The sequence below is a fragment of the Gymnoscopelus braueri genome (assembly GCF_963280865.1).
Source record: "Gymnoscopelus braueri genome assembly, chromosome: 17".
Lineage (NCBI taxonomy): Eukaryota > Metazoa > Chordata > Actinopteri > Myctophiformes > Myctophidae > Gymnoscopelus > Gymnoscopelus braueri.
The window spans coordinates 32144057-32168970 of record NC_137617.1 but is presented as its reverse complement, the minus strand read 5'-3'; the positions used below and the strand labels follow the sequence as shown (position 1 = coordinate 32168970).

At 42.1% G+C, this 24914-nt stretch overlaps 1 protein-coding gene across 1 annotated transcript; it reads right to left on the bottom strand.

Annotated features, from left to right (window-relative positions):
* Nucleotides 1-4670: 4670 nt before the first annotated feature.
* bsk146 (brain specific kinase 146) lies at nucleotides 4671-23480 on the bottom strand. Its single transcript, XM_080454941.1, has 5 exons — nucleotides 23362-23480; nucleotides 8198-8464; nucleotides 7213-7415; nucleotides 6455-6646; nucleotides 4671-5550 (listed from the first exon to the last, which is right to left on the bottom strand). The coding sequence occupies exons 2-5, from the start codon at nucleotides 8367-8369 to the stop codon at nucleotides 4792-4794; spliced, it is 1326 nt and encodes a 441-aa protein (XP_080311067.1). The 5' UTR covers nucleotides 8370-8464; nucleotides 23362-23480; the 3' UTR covers nucleotides 4671-4791.
* Nucleotides 23481-24914: the final 1434 nt, after the last annotated feature.

The window sequence follows — 24914 nt, the reverse complement described above, 5'->3', positions numbered from 1 at the left end:
GGCATTTGGCCTTTGTGGACAACAACAAAGGCCAAGTGGCCTTGACCCTAAAATGACGAAATTCCAGGCCTGGTCATGACCAGACTGCACTAGCGATTTGTTTACATTCGACCGCATGGCTCATTTGCATCAGACGTTACCATATTGATTTTATCCCACTGTTGAGGGTTAGGGTAATGTTTTATATATTTTGTTTAAGACTTACAGTAGGCTGCCTTGCCCCAGCCCCACTGGAATACAGTGACTGATATGAATTAATAATATACAGGACCGTACTTAAAATGAAGAATACCTTGTGATGTCAGTGACATTTTATTACAAATGAAAATAAAAATAAGAAACAGTGCAGTATCAATACGTTTTAGTATAGCAGCAATTTTGCATGTACAATATAAATATTCATATATTGTCTGTCGCCAAAACTGTTATTTTTCAGCATAAACATTCTAAAATAGCAAAAACAGCAGATTGACAAAAAAAACAAGACTCGTGCAACATAATTTGGCAAGACCCCATCTCCGGTTTACTTCACGTATCTGCATAGTCTCGCGTCTCACGTAGCTATCTGCGTGAAGTGGGCGGACGCCAACCTGCTTTCGGTCTCCTAAAAAGTCGTCCGCCCACTTCACGCAGATAGCTACGCGAGACACAAGACTATGCAGATACGGGAAGTCTTGCCGATCTTTGTTGCGCGAGTCTTGTTTTTTTTTTCAGGACTTTCAAAAAGCGTTAAGCATTGGTTCTCAAAGTGGGGTCCGGGGACCCCCAGGGGTCCTTGGGGGGTTCCAGGGGGTCCCCAGCTAAATGTTATTATTAAATACGGCTCTTTTATTGCTACTTTTAACTTTTTAATGGATTCTATGTAAGTAAAGCCTGATAAAAGTGTCAAACTCCCAAAATCCACCAGAATACTGGAAATTACATCTACTCTGTTAAAAAAAATCCTGGGGGGGACCCCCCCCCCCCCGGAAAAAAATCTCCTGTTATCGGACGGTCTGAGGTTGGCAGGTATGGAATTGTTCATGTGGTTAGATTGCATTCCCTTTGATCCACCTGTAGCAGAGACTCCATCTCCTCTATGTGCAGGAATAGTTGTTATCCAATCTGAAATGGCTGACTTCTACTGAACTGAGCATAGAAACATCTTGATGGGGACTTGATGTAAACATTCTATCACTACAAATACCATCCCCCAGGAACTGGTGTAGAGATTCACTTGCATACTGTGTGATTGATGGTTAACTGACTGGCTAGAATCGTCAAGAATGTGGTATGATATAATGAATGCCCATCGAAGTAGACTGCCTGTATCACCCAGTGTTCTGGTACAGACCCCCAAGGAAAAACTCAAACCAAGTATCACTCCGAACAAGAATTCTCATATTTTTTATTATTGTCGACTAAATCTGAGCTTACAGGAAGACGGTTGTATTGTAAAGACAGAACCGGATAAGAGTTCTAGTGCTGTGTTCATCTACTCACTAAAAACTCCACTAAAATCATGGTGCTTCAAAATGTCACTGGACAGAGACACACACAGAACTCCATTACATGGCTTGCAACACAATACGTCATGGTTGAGTAGACGGCAGTAACTCACTCAGGTGTTATAAGGGAGGCAGGGTGGAGTCTCCTGTCCCCAGTTCTGGCTTTGCTGTGACTGTCCTCTCTCCTTCAGGTGACCTACACACCAAGGCAGTGGTTGCCAACCCAAACTCTGGAAAGCTACTGACACTGTGTAGACATGTTCCAGCCTAATGGCAATTTTTGTTCCTAAGTATAAATTATGTTACAATTAATCTGGGAGGTCTTAAGACAGAGGTGGACATTTGAAGGGACTGAGGAATCCCACGGGGTAGGCTGCTGCTCAGGCAAAATTAAATGTTTGCTTTTCTTTCTTTCGCCTCGTGAAACCATCCCCGTTGAATCTGGTATGCTAGCACTGGAAACTGAAATGTCTACACACCATGTAACTACCCAGAACCAAGGTTGACAAGGACCCATTGTGAGAAAGCCCAACAGCATGAGGAACACAGCACTGTGTACAGTGTTTGTATCAAGACTGCCCCATTGTTCCGAGTCAGAATGCCGTCGATGAGGTCAGAGATTGTCACAAGATGTAGTAATTTGCACACGTGTTCACTGATCTGGGACCGCTTTGTGAATATGATCCAAATGGTATTGGTTAGGAGTTTGAGTGACCCTCGTTCTGGGAGAGAAAGAGAGCATTCTGCTCAGAGATCAACCACTTAAGCCTTTGTTGTATGACAAAAATAGCCAATCTGCACTATTTTTGCTGCACAACACCAGGTGTAAATGTGTATAAATTAAGCATATTACTTAGGCTATTTTTGAGAATTTTCACCTATGACGACATGCCCAAAATAGGGATACCAGGGTTAATGTGGTTAAGTCGATCAATGTTGAAGCTACTGCGCTTTACAAGCTAAAGAAACATTTTCCTTACAGCTACTCTACGTCTACGGTATGAGGTATTGTACTACAGCTTGTGACAGAAAAAACAATGAACAAATTCTCACAATAGAGCTTTAGCACATACAAATTCATGCAGATAATGTCTGGAAGTTGCAATGCACAAAATGCCCATTCCACGCATGTTCCAAAGCTCCTCACTTTTTTTAAACTATTTTTTTCTTGTTTATACTTCATAAGTCAAAGAAAGGAAGCATTTCCTTTTTTTCTTCTTCTGATATTTAACTTGGCAACAAAGCAAGAAAATCTGCTCTAGATTTTCACTCTACAACAGATTTGGCAATTTAGAAGCAATGATTTCTCATAAAAAATACAACCTTATGAGACCTTAAAATTCCATCCCTGTCATTTAAAACAACGCCTCTCATTGTATGTTTTCCATGCGTAGCCTACTTCTTTTCTCCATTTCTAACTTTGGTGAGATGGATACACGACATTAATAGCATACAAATACAATACACTGAATAAAAACTAATTATTGTTCCAATTTTTAGCCCTAGGGTGTCTCAAGAGATCATAACAGCAATATTCACTCTGGGACATAATGCAAGAAATTGTGCTACAGCAAAATTACACATCACAACATTTTACGTTTCTTTTTTTGTCTTTTCATTTTTGTATAGCCAGTTCAAATTTCCATAGATATGTTTTAGCTACTTGTCATGCAATTTATAAAAATGTGACTGTGTACATGTTCACTGGATTTCTTTTTTTCTTTTCCTTTCTTTATTTTTAGATCAAATTGAAAATACTAAATGAGCATTTGTTTGTGTCCTCTGTTTTCAGACAATAGTTTCATTATAACATTTCAAAGAAGAGAGAAAACCGTACCCCCAAAAAATCATAACGTGTAGAAAATAGTATTTTTCAACCATGGAATAGATATGTTTGTGTTAAGCCTAATTTATTGTCCGTCACACGGCAGTGTCATACAGCAAAAATAGCCGACCTACAAGATCACGAGGTGTCACATCCGCGCCGCATTGTGAGCTAGTAAGTCGGCTATTCGGCTATTTCCGTCATGCGACGGAATATGAATCGGGCTTTAAAGAACAGGGATAAACAAAGAGATCCTGAGCCTTTCCTCAGTCTGGTCAGAGGCTCAGGGACATCATTGTTTGCAGCTAGTAGCAGGGAAGAAAAATCTCCCCAGTACTAAAGCATTGATCAAAATTAATACTTCACGCCTTGCCATCTGTTTGCCTTGAGCTCTCCAGCTTTGATATGTACATCTCTAGAGTCAATATGTACAGCAGAAAAACCAAATGTGTTGCACAAACAAATGGATTTGGCACAGGTATGCCCCAAAACCGTGTTACTTAGTTGAACTAAGTTGAACAGAAACACAAATAAAAGGTACTTTACAAAACCAATAGAAAATAATAGTTTCTGGATGTTTCTCTTTTCTTCTTCTTCTCCCAATTCAAATAAATAATACATATCTGAACATTAAATTAACTTAATTCTGCGTAAGCATCTTTTGGGGTTCAAACATACAGAACACACAGTGATGTACGCACATACACACATTTCACATTTCGTAACACATTAAACATTAAAACCATCATTCACTTGTTTTGTTTTTTTCTATCGACATGGTATTTCCGTATAACTATATTTTAGTCAACTTCAAAAATACAAATCAATAGCTCTGCTCTGTGTCCCTTGGCTTCATCAAAAAACAACACCCAGCCACATCCTGCAAATAAATGAAAGAATTCTGCCAGTTTTCTGTTTTGCTTCTTTTTTTTTTACATTTTTTGCTGAAAATATTGCTTTAAGAAATACATTTTGGTCTTCTTTTCAGACGTTTGTTGTAACGTTGATCTCTGATGGAAGCCATTGTGAAGCTTTAGTCTGCGGGGTCTGTTTCACGTCGATTAGTTCGGACGCCTCTTTGATTGAACGATTATTACATGATGGCCCATTCCACAGAAAACGTCAAAATGTCACTGCTGCTGTTACAGGAAACTTCCGACTGATATGAAGATCATGTGCACTCCATGAAGCAATATGCAGAAGAATTCTGCCTCGTTTTGTCATTGCGTCAAATATTCTTCAATTCACCTGCCGTTCCAACAGGATACACGTAATGTACTCATTGTTTATATGTTATATGTGGGTCTGTTGTGTGTGTGTGTGTGTGTGTGTGTGTGTGTGTGTGTGTGTGTGTGTGTGTGTGTGTGTGTGTGTGTGTGTGTGTCTCAGAGAGAGAGAGTGTTTCCATGCATGTCCATGTGGTGAGTGAATGGTACAAAAGTGTGCGTCTGCGTACGGGGAGACGCTGGTCTGGTGGGCTCACACACAGATCTCTATGGGTGTGGTGACGAGCATTCGCCCCCCTGGGGAGTTGTTATCTCGGGGCATTCGCTCGTAGCTGTTAGTGGACGACACGGAGCTGGTGGTGGACACCGACACAAAATGGTGGCCTCCGCCCGGATCCATCATCCCTCCCTTGGTCGCCCCTGTCCCTCTGTCCACGGCCACGGGGGACATGGGGGACAGAGTCTGCTGTTTCATCCTCTCATTCAGCTCCTCGTCCTCCTCCCCTGACGAAGACGACGAGGTGGTCCCGTCCGCCTCACCCCTGACCCCGCCCCCTCCTCCCCCTCCTCCTCCTCCTCCTCCTCCTCCTCCGCCACCTCCCCCGCCCCTCTCTCGCTCCCTCTCGCGGTCTGCGTTCACCACCGTGTTCCCGTTGTTGTTGTTGTTCTCGGCGTCCAGCATCCAGGAGTGGCTGAAGTAGCCGAAGACCTCCTTGACGGAGCAGCGGCGGTCCTGCTCCACGGCGAGCAGGCGCCGGAACATGCGCAGCGCCTGCTCGGTGAAGCGCCGCCACTGCGACGGCACGGCGGCGGTCCGCCGCCGCTGCCAGCGGATGAACTCCTGGTAGAAGGAGTCGGACGGCAGCGCCTTCTCCCACGGGAAGTTGCCCGTCAGCATGCAGAAGAGCAGCACGCCGAAGGCCCACACGTCCGTGCTGTAGTCCACGCAGAAGCCCTCGTGGCGCGACACGTCGCACAGCTCGGGCGCCGTGTACGGGATGGTGCCGCTCACCTACGGGGGGGAAGGGGCGCGCGTCCATTAGTTTGGAGACCCAGCGTATGCTATTTTGTTTTTTAGAAACACTAGGTCGACCACATACCCAACATCTTCTGATATAACGTAGAAATGTTGAGCCTCTTCCCTACAAAACAATTTGTTTTTAGTTGATATTGAGCAATTCTATCAGCTAAATATGTTTTTCTATAATGGATATATGATTGGGTTTAAATAAATTAACCACTTAAATCCCAGATACTTTGTTGCACGTCAAATTGTGAAAACAGCAGTTGTACAAGCTTGTAGATCTGCTATTTCCTGCAAATGTTCGCAGAATGTTCATCAATTTTTTGCCGAATGTCTATCCATTTTTGCCGAATGTTTACCCATTATGACATGCCCAGTGGAGGGGTGCTAGGGTTTATGTGGTTAAACTGTATGGCAGGGCGGGGCGACATTGACTAAATAAAATATCACATCTTTAACCAAAAACTTCTATATGGATAATGTGGTGATTTTTGGGGATGATTATTGGTGCTATCAGAAGATTTACACATAAAGGTGGATATGATGACCAAACATGTAAAGGCATTCATTGTTCATTTCAATCAGCAATGACAGTCTAATAAGACAATTTTATCACTTTACAGCAAGAACAGTCGAATAAGTTGAGACAATTTTATCACTTAACTGTAACACCAAGCCTTAAAGACCAAGTAAAGACAACATTTAGATTATATCACGATATTATGGTAACCAAAATCCCAGACCATATCTGGTCTCGTACCATAATATGGAATATATTGACATATCGGCCAGCTCTTATTGTATGGCGAAGATGATAAAACAGCAAGCAAGATGGCTACTGTCCACACAATGTCAGCTAAACACCATAATGTCATTTGCATGCGTCACTGACCCTTTTGACCGGGGAGCCTGCGCGGCGGGTCATGCCAAAGTCGGACAGCTTGACCTTGCGGCACTCCCTGTCAAAGATGAGAATGTTCTCCGGCTTGATGTCTCGGTGGACCAGCTTCTTTGTGTGCAGGTAGTCCAGAGCAATGGCTACCTGGTGCACACAACGCTTTGCCACCGCCTCAGGAAGGCCCACCTAAGGGCCACCAGAAGAGGAGAGGAGAGGAGAGGACGAGAAGGGAAGATAAGAGGAAGATAAGAGGAAAATAAGATCGATTGATTGATCATTAAAATAAACATGCTCTGAAAATGCTCGTGGCTCACCCATCTGACCACTTAACACTGTTCATTTTAACCACTTAAACCGCTCTATACTAGTAGTGTCTTTTCTGTTTTCTGTCATTGTGCCGATCAACAAGCTCACAACGTGTCGCAGCGCGACACGCTGTGAGCTTGTCGATCTGCTATTTTCTGCGAAAGCTTTCCCCACAATATGGGTGCTGGGGTTTTAAGTGGTTAATGATTAACCAACAGATTGTGTTACTGCTTGGATCAATGGAACTAACTAACATAGTATACATATAACTTCTTTTTCAACATTTTTTTCCAAGGTTTTAAAGATTTTTTGTGTTGAATCCTTTTTGTTTTTTTACCAATATTTGGGGGCCCAATTGCAATATCCTCATGGCCCACCAGTGGGCCCCGGCTCACAGGTTGAGAACCAGTGGCGTATAATAACAACACATGAAAACGATGGAGCACCTGTGGAGGAATGATGTCGAAGAGGTCCCCTGCCAGAGCGTACTCCTGGGCAAAGACATAGTACTCGTCTGTCTCGAAGGCGATGCCAAACATGTTGATGATGAAGGGGCAGGGGGACAGGTACAGAGAGATGCTGTACTCCCTCACAAACGACTTCAGCTTCGTGCTCTTCTTCTTCAGAAACTTCAACGCCATCTTCGTGCCTGCCAGTGGAATCAGGAAAAAAAGCCACATAGAGGTGAAGAGGTGAGTGTGTGTGTCTCTTCTGTTAAACTATCATTGAGAGGTTATCGTTGTTGTCGGGCGGAAACCTTGTATCTCCATGTTTAAAATGTTTGTTTTTGTAAATTCATGCCCTACTTCATCACAGAAGAGTGTCACGCAAAAGTAGTGAAAATAGCAGACCTACAAGTAGATCGGCTGTTTTCACTATTTTAAATCGTTTCTTAAAATAATACATTTAATAATAATAACTATTTTGAGGTTTCCACCCGACAGCAACGATATTAGAACCAGAAGAAAACTGGACGACCTTCTGGAAGACGTTTTTTTCTGTCCCCCATGAGGAAAAGTAGTTTTTATGCTTAAGAAATATGTTTTACATTTTATTCATAGAGAAAAAAAAGAATCTTAAAAAATTGTGAAAATAACCAGTTTGCAAGCTCACAATGTACCTGCGCCGGAACGTGCTGCATTGTCAGCTTGCAGATTGGTATATGTCACTATTTTTCTGAGCTTTTGGAATCTTGCCCCTGACTACCCCATATTACAATAAAAAAAAACACTAACTAAAAACACAACTAACACTAATGAATAATGACAACTAAACTAGAACTAAGCATTTTCACGAAATAAAAACTAAGCTAAACTAGCAAACCCGCTTTAAAAGCGAATGCATACCAACTGAAATTGAAAAAATCAAAATCAAACCTAAATGAAAAATGCAAAGCTATAACAACCCTGGTGCATGCATGCGTTCCCTCACCTCTGATCTTATGGATGACCAGGTCTACTTTGCCATAGGTGCCCTTGCCCAGCTCCCTGATGACCTCATAGTACTTGTTGACCTCCAACCTCTCCAGGTTCTGAGCTGCAATGAACTGCAGCTCGTCCAGGATGTCCATGTTGGCACGGGACACCAGCGGAGAGGAACTCATATTGGGGCACTGGTATAAGGGACGCACTGGGAAACAGACCGAGGGGAGGGCTGAAGCTCAGGCAGAACAAGAGCAGCAGCTAACAGCTGGTGTCACTGCAGAGGATAAACAAACAGAGGAACGTTATAGAAGTCGTTTTAACGAGCTGAATGAAATTCATGTCCAAGAGGATGTCTGAGGGGTAATGTCATATTTTCAGCAACTACTTGCCGCTATTTGTAAATGAGCTGAGCACAAATACGTAACTCCAGGGGCTGTATACAGTCCAAAAAAAGGGGCTTACTTTATATTAGGCATACTAATATGTAAATATTTAGATAAAATTTTGTTTTTATCGATCTCTCTCTCTTCCCCTTGCCCGCCCCCCCTTCTTCTTCCCTTTCTTTTTTATGGAAATAACAAAAACGATGGAGCTTGCACAAAAAATAATTTCATCCTCTGTTTTATACCAGTAAACCTGTGATGAGACAATAAAGTTGATTATGATTCTGATCACTTTTTACATGCAAGTTTTAACTAGTAGTTGAGACTACTAGTAGTGTTCTCACTCTGGTTCCTAAACCCTCAGGGTTCCTTGAGGGGATTCCAAATGGATCATTACAGGTCTATAACTCCAGCAGGAACCACTGCTGTAACCCAGGGGCCAATGGCTTCCGAAATCCGACCCTGCCCATCAGGTACAAATAGAAAAAAGCCACAGGGAAGACAAAATGTCAACAAGAAGACGGTTAAAGGTAGGCAGACTGTTTGTCTGTGTACTGCTGCTGCCTGCCACTGTCTGTGCTTTGATGTGTGCAATAATTTGATTGAGGATATTGAGCTATTGCTGTTGTATCTGGGCCGAAAGACTGGGCGGCAATGAACCACGTTCAGTGTTTTTATGGAATTGGAGGCTGATGTGATTGTGAGCCTTTTTGTCTTTTGTGTTGCGACAGGCTGGCTGTTCTATTGGGTGGCAACACACTGTATATTATTGTGTATTCCTCTGCCCCTCCCTTTCACAGAATTGACGGCTAATGTTTCTCTCATTCATGATTATCTGATACTGAATTTAAAAATGTTTGAGCTCTGACAGAATGCGGTGCACTGGCCTCTTTCAGAGCTACTCTAATTCAGTGTTTCCCATACTTCCCATTTTGAGAAGTATTCAGACCCGTTTTGTATGGGTCACCAGTTAATAATTAATAATAATAATAATACATAATAATATATAATTATCGGTGTGTGTGGGATGGGGTGGGTTTCTACTATGAGCAGGCCAGTCACAGTTATTACATAATCGCCTAATCACAATTATTTGAGATAATCGCAATTGTTTTTGCATAAGATTCGTCAGAATCGTTTCCAATCATTTGTATAAATTCATCTGTTGAAAATTTGTCATACATTTTCAAATATTCTAAAAAAATAGTGAAAATAGCCTCCTGATGTGTGTTTGGCTATTTCCACTAATTCCATATATACAAAAACAAATAAAATTATTAAATATGGACTGCTTTGGCCCTAGTACATTATTTAATTAGATTTTATTTTAGCCTAGAATCAACTCCGTTTTGAGTTTTCTGATCCGGTCTAGAGGGAAATTTAGCCAGAAATAACAGATCTACAAGTTCATAATGCCTGGTGTAGAGGAAAAAAGAGTAGACCAGAGTCAAAGGTCAAGTTTACTAAGTATTGAGGGTTTGAATGGTTAAATGTCTGAAAAAACACATTAACATGAATCCAACACATTAATAGAAAAGATAATGTGTAAACAAAAAGCATGAATTTATACTGATGACAGTGCTGTCAAACAAGTCTATGAAGCTATCTATGAAACCTATGAAAAAGTTTCATCTGCAACATAATTAAGTTACATCTTTCCCTCTACACCAAATCTCTTCACCAAAAATAGCCGATCTACCAGCTCACGTCATAGCTCTGCTATTTTGGCAGAATGTTCCCCCCAGAATAGGGATGCTGGGGTTCAAGTGGTTAATCGTAAAGTGAAATTTCATAATCGTATATGAGTCTTAGCCCAGTACAGTAGAATGTGACTCTGTTACAGCGGTGACCGCAGTTAGACTTTGGGCGAGGGCTGCAGATACTTGCTGATGCAATCTACTGTAACTGAGAGTAAAACAATTAATAATAACATTAATATTTTCTTTTTTTTAATTGTCATGGTATTTTTGCTTTAACCCATTTAAGACCGGGAACGCATCTGTGTCATTTTAGATTTCTTTGGCTATTAAAAAATAGCAGATCTACAAGCTCATAGCGCAGCACCGAGTGCCGCGCTTCGAGCTTGTAGATCTGCTATTTTTGAAAAATCGTGATGTGTGCACATCTATGAATATACAGTATATATATTTTAAAGCACACATTTGCAACTCAAATCTTTGCTTCTGGGGGTCCCTGGAACAAAACATTTTGAGATGGGGGTCCGCGGCCAAATACATATAATTCTGGGGGTCCTTGACATGAACACGTTTGAGAACCACTGATATAGCAACAGGATATGGGATAGGATTTAGAAGACATTTTGTAGAATCGGCCACAGGTCTTAATTAATGGGTTAAAACCTTGAAAGATTCGTTTTAATTGTGATACAGATAAAAATAAGAACTTATACTACTGTACTGTACCAAAGACAATCGATTGATTCACCCTTAAAATAAACATGCACGCGGCCCACCCATCTGACCACTTGACACGGCAGTCATTCGGCTGCCGTGTTAAGTGGTCAGATGCAAGGGCCGCAAACGCTTTCGAGATTTTCAAGTGGGCTCTGATCCAGAAAAGATTGGGAACCACTGAATTACATGAACATTGTTTATGAAATCGTGGGAAAGGGGGAGGGGGGGGGATATCTGGGCTATTTTGTGCTCCATCGTACATCCGAGATTATAGATCGGCTGTTTTTGGTCGGCGATGCCATCGTATGTCAAAGTACAAATCGGGCTTGAGGCGCGTGAGTAGATGAAGATGAACGAGGCAAATCAGTGGATTGTCTTGTTTATGTCCTTTAATAATCAGCAGATCTGCGACGCTCACTGCACTTCACTGATATCCAAGCTCTGCACTTTTAGTTGATACAGGCATCACTTCCTACTGTTCCACCACATCACGGCCGGGTTAATCTAAACAGGACTTACCAATAATATCTCCACTAACATGACATGTAATATCTCCACTAACATGACATGTAACATCTCCACTTACATGACATGTAATATCTCCACTAACATGACATGTAATATCTCCACTAACATGACATGTAATATCTCCACTTACATGACATGTAATATCTCCACTAACATGACATGTAATATCTCCACTAACATGACATGTAACATATCCACTAACATGACATGTAATATCTCCACTAACATGACATGTAACATATCCACTAACATGACATGTAATATCTCCACTTACATGACATGTAATATCTCCACTAACATGACATGTAACATATCCACTAACATGACATGTAATATCTCCACTAACATGACATGTAACATATCCACTAACATGACATGTAATATCTCCACTAACATGACATGTAATATATCCACTTACATGACATGTAACATCTCCACTTACATGACATGTAAACAGGATGATAGGATGTGAAACGAAGGAGCGTGAATTCTCTTGGGTTTTCAAGGTCAACAGTGGACAATATGCTCTAGCTCAATGGTTCTTAACGGGTGGGGGGGGGGGGGGGATAGCTGCTTATTGGCCCGTGTTCGGGGGGGAGGGAAGCCGGGCGGGGAGAGTGATAATTGGCACTGCACGTAATCCTACGGGCTGGGGCGGCACCTGTCAGTAGGGAGTGTTGGAGCAGGAGGAGTAGGACGACGGCTCTACGTCCTCCCGGTGGGGGCTTCACACTGGTAGGTGAGTCAGTAGGATACAACAGCAGTCACAACAAAGAAATGTGTGTGGGGAGGAATCAATTGGCTTAAAGGTAGGGTAAGTGATATTTTGGGGTATTTTTGGGTATTTTGTTAAGTACTATATTCTGATAGTAATCATTGCTACAGAGTGTTTGTTCGGTCACAGGGGTCTCTCCAGCTCTTTAGTAAACAGAATATAGTACATTTTCAGGTAGGTGACACATTTTAAGCCAATCAGGAGAGAGCACTGAAAATGCATTTTCTGTTTAAAAAAGAGCTGGAGAGACATGGGAGACTCCTTTTACTGAACTCTATAGCAATGAGTACTATCAGAATATAGAGCTATTTAACACTTATTTTAACCAAAGTAAATCACTTACCCTACCTTTAACCACTAAATTGGGGAGAAAATGGGTAAAAAAGCAAAAGCAACAACAATAAAAACTCAATTTTCAAGGTTTTAAAGAAAAAATACCATGACATGACACTTGCAATACCCTCGCGGCCCACCAATGTGCCCCGGCCCGCAGGTTGAGAACCACTGCTGTAGCTGAATCATTTGAATGGATATACAGTATAGGCACGCAGTCAGTGATGTGCAGTGCTGCTGCACATCACTGCATGACAAGTCCTGAGAATACCAAGTGAAATGTGAATATATATCCAGTGAAAAGATATTCTAAATGCTAGTAGCTCAGAGGCATGACAGAGCAGGGTGCTGAATCACACGCTCATGCCAGCCAATAAAGACGCACGCACGCGTGCACACGCACACGCACGCACACACACACACACACACACACACACACACACACACACACACACACACACACACACACACCCAATAATAACAACTCTACAGAAAGCAATCCTTGCTCCCGTGTGATTATTTCAAGTTATGGCTCAGTATTTTTCCCTCTAAAAAGCAAGGCCTGCCAAGTCCTTAACCATTCCTCAAGCTTTAGATCTGTACATGTGTGGAAGGGAAAAGAAATATGTGAGCTTACGCACGCACGCACGCACACACACACACACACACACACACACACACACACACGGTTACATAAATACAGGGAGGCCTCTCTGTCTCAGAACAAAAGGTCATGAATCTTCCAATCTGCCAACTCGCAACAAAACGAACAACACTTGGCATTAAATATCTATCTATCTATCTATCTATATATAACAGGCCGATGTGAAAGATTTGGGGCAGAATCTGCTCCGTTCTCCAGGGAGTGTGCGTGCACAGCTTCACACCGATCCGTCCAACGGTGCCGAAGATTAGCTGGTCACAGGCAGACAGACGGACGCACGGGCGGACGGACGGACAGGGGCGAAAACATAGTCTCGGCCACGCCTTCGGCCCGGCGGAGACAATGAAAACAAGCATTCATGTTCCTAACCGTTTATAATCTAATACTTAGCCTGATCGTTTAGCTGTAGAGTGAAAAAGTTCCAAAAGCTGGATTTGAACCAACAACCTTGTCCTTGAGTATACTGGCCCTCATTTATCAACGCGGTGCAGCCCAAATAATGGGCGTAGGGCGAGATCACCGCACCTTTCGGCATTTATCAATATATCCTGACGTGGGCTTCATCCTACCATACGCTGAGATCTCACGTCTGGTCGAGACCAGTTGTTGACGTTGGCTGCGCCCGTTTATTCCATTCTAGACCTGCGGAGCAGCATTGTCTGATGTCTGACAGGCATCTGGACACATAATCCACTCCTAAATGTATATATACACACTAATAAATAATCCCTGTGAAAATATAACATTTTATAAAGTAATTTAAACAAACTGCTTTAACAGTCATTCAGTTGCATTGGCTATTTTAAAATAGCAGATCTGCAAGCTCAAAAACGGGTCGCATCGCGACGCGTTGTGAGCTTGTAGATCTGCTATTTTCAAAATATACAAGCGCTTTTGCGTCGGGACTCGGGAGTCCCGCGGTCGGGACTGCCGACGATCTTTTCATGGACAGCGAGGTGTACAAACTTACAGTAGCTTGTCCTATGTTATGGAGTTATGTCATAGAGAGTTTTGAAGGCTACAACCTGGATGGGTTAAGGATATAAACCCGACGCTCCAATCTCTTATTAACGTGGCGGACCGAAACCACTGTCGCCCGTCCGAGTCTCACGGGGAATATCCTACATGACTGCTTGTGCACTGCTCGGTATGGGTTAAATAAATTAATATACAAACGTATTCCATTCATGGCGATGTGATTGGTATCATAATATGTCATTCATGTAGGCTACAAGCCTACGTGACAAAGATTGTACCGCTACGGTACGTATTACAATACATGAAAAACACAGCTGGGCGGGCGTGTGTGTGAGTGTGAGTGAGTGAGTGTGTGTGTGAGTGTGTGAGTGTGTGAGTGTGTGAGTGTGTGAGTGTGTGAGTGAGTGAGTGAGTGAGAGTGTGTGAGTGTGTGAGTGTGTGAGTGAGTGAGTGAGTGAGAGAGAGAGAGAGAGGGGGCGTGTGCGTGTGCGGCGAGGCAGGCGGGGGAAACTCTTTCTCATTGGCTTTTGATGTCTTTGGTCGTATTCTGGTCCTTCTTCATGTCGTAAAATCGGGGCGTTTTGAGAATATTTAAGGGCGTGTTATTTAAATGACGGTAGGTTCCAGCCGTGACATTTATCAAGCCTGGGACCAAATGTAGGCTCGGATCAGCTGTGTAGGATTCGTTGATAAATGTGACTTGGACGTTGGTGTATGGCCGAATATATGGAAAAATATAAGCCGGTTTATACGCTGCGTTGATAAATGAGGGCCACTGTCCTTAAATACTTAGCTCTGAAATCACAACACATGTTGCGAGCTTGTAGATCTGCTATTTAATTTTTTTTATTTTTCATCATTAGACTGTGCAATAATGCAATAATGCACAATATTGTGTGTGTGTGAGGCATGTACCATACCACTGTACCACCATGATTCATACTTAAAGGACAACTTCACCCATTTTCAACCTTCATATAATTGGTCCTCACTAATGCTCATGATAAAATGGTGCAATTATTTTCTACTCGGTCTGTGGATGGGCTGTGGACATATGTTCAGAAACCCGCCTACCAGTGACATCATCGTTGGGCAGTTTTTTTTTTTTCAAACAAGATAAAAAAAAAAGTATTTTGATTTTTATTAACACAAGAACAATGGCTTCTATCATAGCATGCTAACTACTTTCCACGAATAGAAAGCCTGTAGTTTCTATTAGCTTGGATTCCCCATCGATGATGTCACTGGTAGGAGGGTTTCTGAACTGTCCACAGCCTGCTGAGACACAGACCAAGTAGACAAAAATGGTGCCAAATTATAATGAGCATTAGTGAGGACCAATTATATGAAGTTAGGTTGAAAATGGGTGAAGTGGTCCTTTAATCAGTTGTTATGCACGCTCTTCATTTAAAGATTAGAGCCAGATACAAACTTGGAAAACATTGTTGAATCTGAACCAAGAATCTTCCGTTAAAAAAGCACCGACTTTTCTCCCATGCTAAAGGTACATAGATGATTCTCGTGGCAACTAATTACTTACTCTAATAGGATTTAGATGCATATAGTGAAGAAGATCCAAAAGGTGGACCGTGTGTTTCTAGGACAGACACCGGCTTATCTCCAGCACTACAATGGGACTTGAACCTGTGAACCATCTGTAGCAGCAGAGGCAAACCGATCAAGCACGCCACACCATGGGCCCTCAGCAGGTGACTTGTAGTGCTTTTTGAGTTGTTCTTTCAACAATTCACAGCACTCCTTCATTTGACTACAGTAGGTCTGGGACTTTAACATGGAAACTCAGCGCTGAGTGTTTGAGCTTTTAGTCCACTGCACCATTACAGCTTTGACGTGTAGAAGTTGTCTCCCAGTGCTTTTGAAGTGTTCTTTTGTATGATAGCCTCAAAACGTAACAGAATGTCTGAGACTCAAACAAGGAATATCTGGGTTCAGAGACAGGGCACTAGACGACTGCACTAAGACCTTCACATGCAAGATGTGGCACCTAGTGTTTTTGAAGTTTCTTTTGTATGGTAGCCTAAAAAAAAAGTTATGGGAAGCATGTGACTCAATCATGCAAATTCTGCACTGAGAGTGCACACTAGTCCACTGCACCAACACACCTTCACAGAAAACAAAAATATGAAGGACACGTGGAACTATGAAAAAACACGTATCGTGCCATCTCAGCATGTTTTAATATTTGAATAAAACACATTTTATACACATTTTACCCCCTTAAATGTCAGGCCCTGTCACAAATGTGTTAAAATCGTTTCCTAATGAATTTCTTGGATACAAATATAAATTTCTTGTCCCTGATTGTATCTAACATGGTTTTATAATTCCAATAAGATATATACAGTAATCAACTTTTCCAATCATATGTAGTGGATGGTAAGCCCCAAATAATCACCATTCACCAGGCACTCATATAGTTGTCCTGTCCATAGCCTATCCTAAAATTTTACATTAAAATGTTTTAACCCATTAAGACCGGGAACGTATCTGTGTCACTTTCATTTCAGAATTAAGCTTACGGAGAAATTCAGCAATTGACATATGATGTGCTTCAGCTGAATGAAAAGGCCCAGCTGAGCCAACAGAGGTCAAAAAGATACCTGGAACCAACCGCAAGACCAACATGTCCATTTAGATACGAAAACAAAAACTAAGAATAACCACGCATACTCACAACCTTGTTTGTTATAATGTAGTGATACACTGACAGTATCAGCTGCTATCGTCTGGCAAGCAGTACCACAGCTTTAAGGCTCGGTCGGACCAGCAGGCTCTGGGACAGATTTTTCCACCAGGCAAGCAGGCTTATGAACAATGGACACTAACGGCCAGGTGCTTGTCACACACACACACACACACACACACACACACACACACACACACACACACACACACACACACACACACACACACACACACACACACACACACACACACACACACACACACACACACACACACACACACACACAGTGTTAAATAGCGTAACTCTGCCCCACTCCTTGCCTTCGTTACACGTTTTTTGTGTAAAGTGGACACTGAACAGGAAGAGCAGTTGACACCAGCAGGCTGATGAGAAATGAATCAGTGGAGGTGATAAATGGAGTGGAGGGGCTAGTATCCACAGCTGTAACTCTGCAGATAGCTCTCTCTCTCTCTCTCTCTCTCTCTAACACCCCCTCACTCACTCTCTTGCCCGCTCTCTCAAATGAAAATGCTCCCACTCAGGCACACACACACACACACTCGGCCATGTGCATATATGCACACACAGCCAGTCGTTGCTGAGCTGTGCTGTGCTCTGCAGGAGTTGTAAACATAGAAGGCCATTTGTATCTGTCACGGTATGTGAAACGCTTACTTAGCACTGCAGGACAGAACTGTGCATGGCAATGTGTGTCCCCTACTCAACATACCAAAGAACAACAATCCGATGTCATACATACTCGCTTCTTAGCTTGCTTTTTTTTGTAGGAGAATATTCATCTAATGTACACTATCAGTTCTGTGTTGGCGGCTAGGCACCTCACTTCACCTCATGTTTGGGTTTGTGTGTGTGTGTGTGTGTGTGTGTGTGTGTGTCTGTGTGTCTGTGTGTGTGTGTACGTACATCATATTGTTGTATTCGTACATATATAGAAGCAGCATTATAGACTCATATTCGGATGAGTCACAGGGCCACAGCAAATGTCAGCTCTCAACTCAATGTGGAGAAGCAGCATGTTGCACCACAAACCTGCGTGTGCGTGCGGCTTCATTTCGCATGTTTGGCAGAAACAATTGGCAGATTATTGACGGTGCCTGGCAGCTCTGAAATCTAAAAGGGAGAGTTTCACACCATGTTCTAAAGGACAACTGCATTCAGAGACGTCCCTGGACAGGGAGAGAATGTCAATAATTTGTCATCATCATCACATGCCAAGAGTGAAGGACAAGGACTGTTGAAGATGAACTAACGGTGGGACCGGAGGGGGAGACAAAACGGACACCTTTTGTCCGTCCAGCGCTCCTTATGTATCCTTATGTAATACTATGAATTAAGGTGTCCTTTCATACAATATGAATTTAGGCGATAATAACTTATCCTCTTCAAAGCAAGGCTGAACGTTTTTGTGCAATAATTTGGGGCCTAAAGAAAATAATTCGAGAAAATAGTTTAGTCCTTAACTTTGTTTTTTCTTTTTCTTTCTGTCTCTCTCTCTTAAATTTAATAGGCTTAAACCACTTAAACCCTATACTTCATTAATGTTGGTGTCCCCCATGGTATTTCCCTCTACACCAAATCTCTTTGCCAAAAAAGCTCACGTGTCGCAGAGCTTTTAGATCTGCTATTTTGGCTGAATGTTCGTCCCGGAATAGGGATGCTAGGGTTTATGTGGTTAAAGCGCATAGTCCTTGGAGGAAGATGCATGCAGAAAACACACTGTAGCCTACTTTTAAAGAACCCCCCCACTCCTCTCAGCCGCAAACACAAACACTCATTAACATAAGGCCTAACACCCTGTGGGACAGAACACAGACCAGTGGCCGCGTTTGACAAACTCCCAGACTGCTTATGCAACCAGCGAGCAAATCTGATCAGTCTCAGCAGGCAAATCTCTCAATAAGCTAAGGCAACGATACCAGCAGCACACCATGGCTGCAGCAGGAGCCGGCTCAAAATCCCTGTGTCCTCAACCAACTAGAGCAAAATGGCACAAATGCTGGCATTGCCACAGTGCCACTAAACCAAAGCTCTATTCAAATCCTTTTCCGTGTCATTGGCCTTTCAATTTTCCTGGTGCAAGGTGCAAACACTCTGGACAGCCTTGATTCTGCGAGAGGCCTCGGCGTCCTTGATTCCGTGCCTATCTTTCTGTCACACTCTATTCACAATGAGCGCCGTTTCAAAAACAAACTACACACATTGTGTAGTATGTGTTGTTTACCAAGTCAGGTAGAGACGTTATAATGAAATGACGACATGAAAACTTGTGGTAATGCTTTACCCCATAAGAGGTGGGGTTCTAAAGATGACACGGTTAGTTAGTCGGTCGGTCAGTTGCTCAGTTGGTCCAACACTTTTGTCCCCAAAATTATATCTTGAAAAATAATGGCAGTATTGCCAAGGAATTCTCTTCATTCTCCCAAGTGCCAGTGGATGACCTCTACTGACCTTGGTGACCCAATGGCCTTTTCCTCTAGCAAAAAATTAAAACTTGCACAAAATATATCTAAAAATATAATTGCTGGATTGGCGTGCAACTTGCTTGAAGACATTAATGGTCCCTGGAGGGTGAACGCTGACCATTTGAGTGATCCCATGACCTTTCCTCTAGTGCCACCCGCAGGCCATAATATTATGCAGATGGAGGGATTAACCTACTGTAACTTCAAGTCACTACGTTTCTATTAACCCATTAAGACCGGGAACGCATCTGTGTCATTTTAAGATTTATTTGGCTTTTCAAAAATAGCAGATACGTATACAAGCTAATAGCGCGGCACCGAGTGCCACGCTATGAAAAAAGAATTGTGACAATGTGTGCAAATCTTTGAATATATATATACATTTTTAACTCAAGTCTTTGCTTCTGGGGGTCCCTGGAACTAAATATTTGAGATGGGGGGGGGGGGGCGGTCATAATAAATAAATACATATCATTTTGGGGGTCCTTGACATGAAAAAAGTTTGAGAACCACTGATATTATAGCAACATTAGGATTTAGAAGACATTTGTAGAATCCCCCAGAAGCTAAGATTTGAGTTAAAAATGTTTGCTTTAAAAATATATATATTCAAAGATTTGCACACATTTTCAAGATAAAAATAAATAAATAGCAGATCTACAAGCTTGTGGTGCTGTTTTTGACTAGCCCAAAGTATAAAATAATGGTTGTAGCTAAAAATCTAGAAAGACACAGTATACTAGGCCTATCCGTTCCCGGATTGAATGGGTTAACTGCTCAGTGTTCATATCCGGTCTAGCGGGTCGGGTCATGAAAAAACCCGAACCGCGCATCACTATCACCTACTGTATCTGGTCATTTCCAAACACACACACACACACACACACACACACACACACACACACACACACACACACACTTCTCAAACATCCCAACGTGACTCTACGACTGTCCAATGTCAATCGAACAACCGGCCACCTCTGCTGGAGCCAAACATAATCGTTTGTCTACAGACAGACAAGGACACGTCTGACATCATCCAAAGTCCTGTTGTGGTTTATATGGTTTGATATGATAAGGATGGCTCCATCCAGAGAATAATACACGTATCTCACTGAGACATTGATGGTGCTGAATATCAAAGTAAAACCGGCTTCCAGCTCCAGTTAACACTCTCTCTCTGTGTGACCTACATTGTGATTTGTGACTCATCACGGCAGTGTGTGCGTGTATAGGCACATGCGGGTGTGTCTGTGTGTGTGTGTGTGTGTGTGCCTTCATGCATGAAATATCTTAAGCTGCCTTTGATCAGCTGTTCTGTCTCTGCTCTTCCTGAAGGCTTAATTCAAACGCTCACACATTTAAACCCAATTCATACATCATCATAAGACTGCATCACTCACCTAGAATAACAGATTTTCAACAAACAAAGGAGTCAGGAGATTTTCACATGGAAGAACAATGTGGAATCTGGAAATGTTAACCTCAGTGAGCAACAAATGCTCCTACAGTCTTGGGTTGTTATCGACTGGGCAATACAGTTTATCCATATTATATCGATATCATGATATGAGACTAGATCATCTGGGATTTTGGATATATTGTAATATTGTGACATGACATTTATATTATACTGTTAAAGAAATGTCTAAAATAGCTGAAATAGCAGATCTACAAGCTCCCATGTAGATGAGCTACTTTCGCTTTCGATTGTCACAATATGATATCTTCACAATATCGATATTCAGGTATTTGGTAAAAAATATTGTGATATTGGTACTACCATAATTTCATACAACCCTTTCATCCCTTCTTTCCATGAAGAAGAAAAGCAACAATTTCAACTCTGATGTGGAGGCCACACTATGGGGATTGGGGACCAGTCAGCAAATTCTCATAACTTAGTGTGTAAATATTGTTTTGTCATAATGTTTGCAATGTGAAAAAAATCTATAAAAAAAACAAAAACAAAAAGTGTGTAAATATTTTTATATTTAATTCTACTTTTTGTTGCAGCCTGTCTGTTTATTTATCTATTTGTATGCGCCAGTCTCACCATGCACCTATGTGCAAATACTTAGTCTATCTCTGTCAATCTAGTGTACCTGAATGTATCCCTTCTTTAATAATATTTAGGCAGAGAAAATCCATACTTACAGTGACAGACTGGATAAAAGTAAAAAGACCTGGTAATTCATCCAACCTGACTTGAATTAAAACACAGAACAAAATGTACACTTGGCACATTGGAGATACAACAAGAGAGGCATTTAAATCACTAATATAACAGCACAGCTCCCCATCTGAGATACAACAACCATACCTTTACCGGTAGTATCTCCACAATAATATGCTCATCCAGCTGAAGCAGGATATGTAGGCTATATGGGGTATTCTAGTCCACTGTTTCTCAACGTTGAGACCGGTGCACACCAAGAGGTCCAAATGGACCCTTACAGGGCTGTAACTCTGAGAAATAAACACTGAGGATTTTCCAGTGTAAATTGGGGTCTCTTGGGGTCTTTTTATTTTTACATGTATCAAATGGGGGGCCAAATGCATATCAAACTGGGGGCTGTTGAAATTAAAATGGTCAAGAATCAGTGTTCTACAGTAGTCCATCGCTATTCAGCAATACAGATTTACAGTATCTATTCGTTCTGGTTAACCACTTAAAACCCTATATACTTAGTTGACCGGGTCCAGGGATTAGTACTTGGTCTGCTCCTTTTCCCCCCCTCTACACCAAATCTCTTTGCCACAAATAGCCAATCTACAAGCTCACAACACGTCAGCTATTCAGCTACATTTGCCCCAGAATAGGGATGCAATAGGGTTCATGTGCTTAAGCATTCGGTGGGCTATACGTCAGTGATTCTCAAACTTGTGCCTGGGACGGGACCCCCCCCCCATGCAAGATTGTTAAAATGTTTCACAAATATTCAAAACTTTTCTTATTTTTTCAAGATGTCTTGAAAATAGCCAATGTATGAATAGGCTTAAAGTGGTTAATCTGATTTTTATGCTACATTAACTAATTTTGCTAGGTGGGGGACCCCCTGGAACCCCTTCAAGGAACCCCTGGGGGTCCCCAAACCCCACTTTGAGAACTACAGGCCAATGTCGCACCCACCTGCTGTAAAAAAATAAAAATTATAATTAATAGAATAAAGCAGCAGGATTCACTCTCCCTGTGTCCTCAGTTTCTCCCTGACTGCATTGACTGTGATGAAAATCAATGTCACTCAGTGTAATAGGACCCAGATGTGAGAGGACATGGGACAGAGGAAGATGCAGCATAGTCACCTGGCTGCCACTGGAGCAAGCAGACCCCTATGTGCCCTGTCCCTGTCCCTGGGCTGGCTGGCTGGCTGGCTGTCACCAGCCCAACACAGACGACTAGACCCCTGTGTGTGTGTGCGCGTGCACGTGCGTGTGTGGAGATAGTGAGGGGAGAGAGAGAGAGAGAGAGACTGGGGAGGTTATTATTATGGTGATCAATAACACACATCCCCCAGAAAATAAGCTAACATATTTGACAACTTAATCTGATATGCCAAATATGGTGAATAAATAGCTGAGGGGAGTTGCGCTGCTGTGTACATTACGAAGGATCACAAACACCATCATCAGGGAGCAAAAACCACGGCATTTCAATGTACACTTTGCACAGAATAAATAGGCCTGACAATCGATCATGCACTGAGCCAAAGACAACACACAGTGAACACACACACGGCAACCACCGAACCCCAATTATTACACACCATCGTTACGAAGTAATTGCGGTGTTATTATGTGCAATAAGGCAAAATGCGCATTATCCAGACGGCAGGTGGGGATGATAAGGCGCATTGGCTTGACTCGCGGCTCAATATCAACCGCTAGTTTATCCTGTTTACTTACCATACACCAATGGCTCACATCCGAGGGCTCTGCCGTCCGCCCCGATCAGCCCAGGAGGGCAGGTGGTGAATAGAGAGGCTGGTGTGCGCACATACTAGACCCGGTTAGCCGGATAAAACGCCTATCCAAAGGCAGAGAGAGAGATCACATTCTCCCTGGTCTCTCCCTTGCATTTCACACAGCCTCCTCTCTTCTGGTGGTGGTGCTGCTGCTGCTGCTGTGTGTCCTCCTCCTCCTATTGTCTCCGCATTGCTCTGTTCTCCGGGATGAGAGGGGACTGGAGGAGGAGAGGAGGAGAGAGGAGCAGCGTTGCCAGGTTTTGTGAGAGAAATAAGCAGCCGGGGTCTAGGAAAACAAGCCCCAAGAGAAGCGACTGTTCAGACCACACGAGCACTTTAAACCCTATATATACATCGGCTATTTTCAAAAAGATCTTGGGAAAAAAGTGGAAAATAGGAATATTTTGGAAATATTTTAACAACACAAATCTGGTACGGGGCTCCCTGGTACAAAACATTTTCAGATGGGGGTTAGGGGGACAAATGCATAATTAATTTATGGGGTCCATGACATGAAAATATTTGAGAACCACTGGTTTAAATAATACTATAAAAACGTTTTGGAAGCAAGCCTAAATAAGCAACTAGACGTTAGAAACACGACCAAAAAACTAGCCACTATTTTTAGATCCTATTTTTAATATCTGGAATCTAGAGTTGCAATACCAACCCTTGACAGCCCATACATACAAACAGAAAAGTCCTATCTGATTGTATTAAACAAAGTTAAACTCACCAACTACTGAAAAGCTTGAATTATCCTCTTTCTATCTGCAAAGTTTTTGTTTCATAAAAATCCACCATAGACATGTTATGAACTACTTTCTGTCAATAAATTCCGTGCAGGTGATTGTTTTCCTAATTAGTTGGCGTTTGGAAGCGCTTGTTTTCAATGCAGCAGGACATTGCGCAGCAGGACTCCTGCTGCCTAGTGCCTCCTGCATTATGTCTAATGTCTAAACAGGTGGTACGCATCATCATCATGATTTGTGTGCATGGGGATCTCATCTTTAACAAGCTCAGTGCTTAATGAGTCTTCGAGTTTAGTAGACCTTGTATTGTGAATTTGTACTCCCATGTACTGTTGTTCTCATGTCTTACTAAATAAAGTAAATCAATCAATCAATCAATCAATCAATCAATCAATCGCACCAGCCAACGCAGGACCGTTGCGGTTGAGTGATTTCCAACAAGCGCTTCCAAACTCAGAAAGTATAGGTCATAAGTTAACATGTCTTACGTTGGATTGTTATGAAACAAAAACGTTGCAGGTATAGAAAGAGGATAATTCAAGCTTTCCGTACAGCTGCAATGTTGTTCAAAGTTTAATACAATCAGATTGGTTGATTGATTGAATACTTTATTTAGAAGTTTGCAGAAAAAAAGAAAAACAAAGAAATAAATAAAGTACCAATCATTAAAATAAATAAGTTTGCAGAATACAAGGTCAACTAAATAGGATTGACAAGCCCATGAAAGCCTAATAGATAGGAC

Bases quoted from the DNA above. Each gene is read 5' to 3' on its own strand.
- bsk146 (XM_080454941.1), bottom strand. From the start codon at position 8,369: ATGAGTTCCTCTCCGCTGGTGTCCCGTGCCAACATGGACATCCTGGAC. The intron at 7,416-8,197 runs GTGAGGGAACGC...TTCCACTGGCAG, and splicing joins GGTCATCCATAAGATCAGAG to GCACGAAGATGGCGTTGAAG. The intron at 6,647-7,212 runs GTGCTCCATCGT...GGTGGCCCTTAG, and splicing joins TCGACATCATTCCTCCACAG to GTGGGCCTTCCTGAGGCGGT.